The 3736-nt window shown below is 62.2% G+C and overlaps 1 protein-coding gene across 1 annotated transcript in view; it reads left to right on the top strand.

The window, feature by feature from the left end:
• The window catches only part of LOC144495237 (sushi, von Willebrand factor type A, EGF and pentraxin domain-containing protein 1-like), a 43158-nt gene extending 39930 nt beyond the window's left edge, over positions 1 to 3228 (top strand). The window contains exon 13 of the mRNA XM_078215306.1: positions 3068 to 3228. Within this exon, the coding sequence (XP_078071432.1) occupies positions 3068 to 3228 (161 nt within the window). The remainder of the gene's footprint in view (positions 1 to 3067) is intronic.
• Positions 3229 to 3736: the final 508 nt, after the last annotated feature.

The raw sequence follows: 3736 nt of genomic DNA, 5'->3' as shown, positions 1-3736 counted from the left end.
CCCCGGCCTCTCCTCTGTCCCCCTCCCCCCCCCCCCCCCGGCCCTCTCCTCTGTCCCCCTCCCCCCCCCCCCGGCCTCTCCTCTGTCCCCTCCCCCCCCCCCCGGCCTCTCCTCTGTCCCCCCTCCCCCCCCCCCCGGCCTCTCCTCTGTCCCCCTCCCCCCCCCCCCGGCCTCTCCTCTGTCCCCTCCCCCCGGCCTCTCCTCTGTCCCCCTCCCCCCCCCCCCGGCCTCTCCTCTGTCCCCCTCCCCCCCCCCCGGCCTCTCCTCTGTCCCCTCCCCCCGGCCTCTCCTGCCCCTCTTACCCGTACACGATGGACATGAAGTGCATCAGCCACAGGATGACGAACAGAATCAGGCCGAAGATGGAGAGACCCTGCAGAGCGAGTTCCAGCACCGCCATTCTGCAGCGACCTCCCTCCCTGTGAGTGTGGTGGACGGTGAGTCAGGGACCAGCTCTCGCTCTCTCTCGGTGTTGGTGCGGCTCTGACTCAGTGTCACAGGATCCTCCCCACCCCCACGCCGCAGCCCAGACCCCGCCCCCCAGCCCAGACCCCGCCCCCACCCTGGAGCCCAGACCCCGCCCCCACCCTGGAGCCCAGACCCCGCCCCCACCCTGCAGCCCAGACCCCGCCCCCACCCTGCAGCCCAGACCCCGCCCCCACCTTGGAGCCCAGACCCCACCCCCACGCCGCAGCCCAGACCCCGCCCCCCAGACGCCGCAGCCCAGACCCCGCCCCCCAGACGCCGCAGCCCAGACCCCGCCCCGCAGCCCAGACCCCGCAGCCCAGACCCCGCCCCGCAGCCCAGACCCCGCAGCCCAGACCCCACCCCCACGCCGCAGCCCAGACCCCGCCCCGCAGCCCAGACCCCGCCCCACAGCCCAGACCCCGCCCCGCAGCCCAGACCCCGCCCCCACTCCGCAGCCCAGACTCCGCCCCGCAGCCCAGACCCCGCCCCGCAGCCCAGACCCCGCCCCGCAACCCAGACCCCGCCCCGCAGCTCAGACCCCGCCCCGCAGCCCAGACCCCACCCCGCAGCCCAGACCCCACCCTGCAGCCCAGACCCTGCCCCACTCCGCAGCCCAGACCCCACCCCCATGCTGCAGCACAGACCCGCCCCCACTCCGCAGCCCAGACCCCACCCTGCAGCCCAGACCCCGCCCCCACTCCGCAGCCCAGCCCCCGCCCCCACTCCGCAGCCCAGCCCCCGCCCCCACTCCGCAGCCCAGAACCCGTCCCGCAGCCCAGACCCCACCCCGCAGCCCAGACCCCGCCCCCAACCTGCAGCCCAGACCCCGCCCCAACCTGCAGCCCAGACCCCGCCCCAACCTGCAGCCCAGACCCCGCCCCCAACCGGCAGCCCAGACCCCGCCCCCACAGCCCAGACCCCGCCCCCACCCTGCAGCCCAGAGCCCGCCCCGCAGCCCAGACCCCGCCCCGCAGCCCAGACCCCGCCCCCAACCCCTTCCCCAGACCCCACCCCCTCCCCCAGACGCCGCCCCCTTCCCCAGACCCCGCCCCATTCCCCAGACACCACCCCCACCCGCAACCCAGACCCCGCGCCCACCCCCCAGTCCCCATCCCCTCCCTAATCACCCCCAGACCCCGCCCCCCTCCCCACTCCCCACCGCCTCCCCACCCCCAGACCCCGCCTCCTCCCCAGCAAGCCCTGCCCCTGAGCAAGCAAACTCCACCCCTGAGGAACCATCCCAAATATTACCCCCCCCACCCCCCGAGGGAGCAAACTCCACCCATGAGGAACCATCCCAAATATTACCCCCCCCCCGACGGAGCAAACTCCACCCCGAGGAACCATCCCAAATATTACCCCCCCCGCCACCCCCAAGGGAGCAAACTCCACCCCGAGGAACCATCCCAAATATTACCCCCCTCCCCCCCCACCGATGGAGCAAACTCCACCCCTGAGGAACCATCCCAAATATTACCCCCCCCCCCGACGGAGCAAACTCCACCCCGAGGAACCATCCCAAATATTACCCCCCCCCCCACCCCCCCGAGGGAGCAAACTCCACCCTGAGGAACCATCCCACACACTACCCGCTGTGGGACACTCAAGACTCCACCCCCTGAGGAACTAGACTCTGCCTCCAGGACCCTGTCTCTACCCTCTGAGAAACAATGTCAGACACTACCCCCTGAAGAGCCACTCTACCCTCTGAGGGACCCTCAGACTCCACACCTAAAGATATAGATTCCATCCCGAGGGATAGACTCCATCCTGGAGGGACCCCCAGCCTCCAGCAAGGATCCATCCTCGACTCTATCCCCTGAGGGACCATCAAAGACACTCAAGACTCCACCCCCTGAAATACCCTCTCAAACTGCCCAGATCCTTACAGACTGCCCCCTGAGGAACTAGATTCCGCCCTGAGGGACTCTCAGACTCCACCCTCTGAGGGGCCCCTCACAGATTCCACCCTTGCGGGACCACAACAGACTCCACCCCTTAGGGGCCCTCAAACTCCAATCCTTTTGGAATGCTCACCGACTCCAATCCCCTGAAGGAACCTCAAACTCTCCTCCCCCTAAGGATCCCTCACAGACTCCAATCTCCTTAGGGACTCAGATTTTGAAGGAGCCTCATACACTCCGCACTGTGAGGTATCCTCGCAGACTCCAATCCCCATGTGACCCTCAGACTCTATTCCATGAGGGCATCCCTCACAGCCTCCAATCCCTGATAGTAGAACTGGACTCTGCACCCCACATTTGACTGTCAATTATCCAGCCAATGCTGAAATGCATTGACCCAATGTATGATTAAAAAGCAAAATGTTGGAAATACTCAATTTTGTTACCTTTCTTTGGCAGCTGTTCATCATCCACGTCTTCTAGACGCATCTTTTGTTTCTTTATAAATTCGATTACCGCTTATTTTGGCCTCACAATTGTTTTGTGTCATTTAATCTCTCCTTTCTTTCAATCTATCGCAGATCTTTCCTTTCGGATTTCTTCCCACCTTCCACCCCTTTCACTCAAAACATTACATTTCCATCCTGTCCCACTTCTCATGAAAGGTTTTCTCATGATGGTTTTTCTCTCCACAGATGCTGTCGGACCTGCTGAACATTTCAAGTGTGCTTCATATTTACAGCATCTGCAGTATTTGGCTTTTGTTCCAATCTATATGAAGCAGGTAGATGGTGGGATGGAACACTCAATCCGCATTCCTCACCAATTAAAACAGATGCATGATCCCATGGGTTAATAACAAATGGGATTACTATCTCAATGGAAACAAATTAAAACATGCTACCGTGCAAAGGGACCTGGGGGTCCTTGTGCATGAGACGCAAAAGCCCAGTCTGCAGGTACAACAGGTGATCAAGAAGGCAAATGGGATGTTGGCCTATATTGCGAAGGGGATAGAATATAAAAGCAGGGATGTCTTGATGCACCTGTACAGGGCATTGGTGAGGCCGCAGCTGGAATACTGTGTGCAGTATTGGTCCCCTTATATGAGGAAGGATATATTGGCATTGGAGGGAGTGCAGAGAAGGTTCACCAGGTTGATACCGGAGATGAGGGGTTTGGATTATGAGGAGAGGCTGAGGAGATTGGGTTTGTACTCGTTGGAGTTTAGAAGGATGAGGGGGGATCTTATGGAGACTTATAAGGTAATGCGGGGGCTGGATAGGGTGGAGGCGGAGAGATTCTTTCCACTTAGTAAGGAAGTTAAAACTAGAGGACACAGCCTCAAAATAAAGGGGGGTCGG

The sequence above is a fragment of the Mustelus asterias genome, chromosome 6 (genome assembly GCF_964213995.1).
Source record: "Mustelus asterias chromosome 6, sMusAst1.hap1.1, whole genome shotgun sequence".
Taxonomy (NCBI): Eukaryota; Metazoa; Chordata; class Chondrichthyes; order Carcharhiniformes; family Triakidae; genus Mustelus; species Mustelus asterias.
Note: the sequence above shows the minus strand (reverse complement) of the source record. Positions and strands in the feature narration are given on the sequence as shown.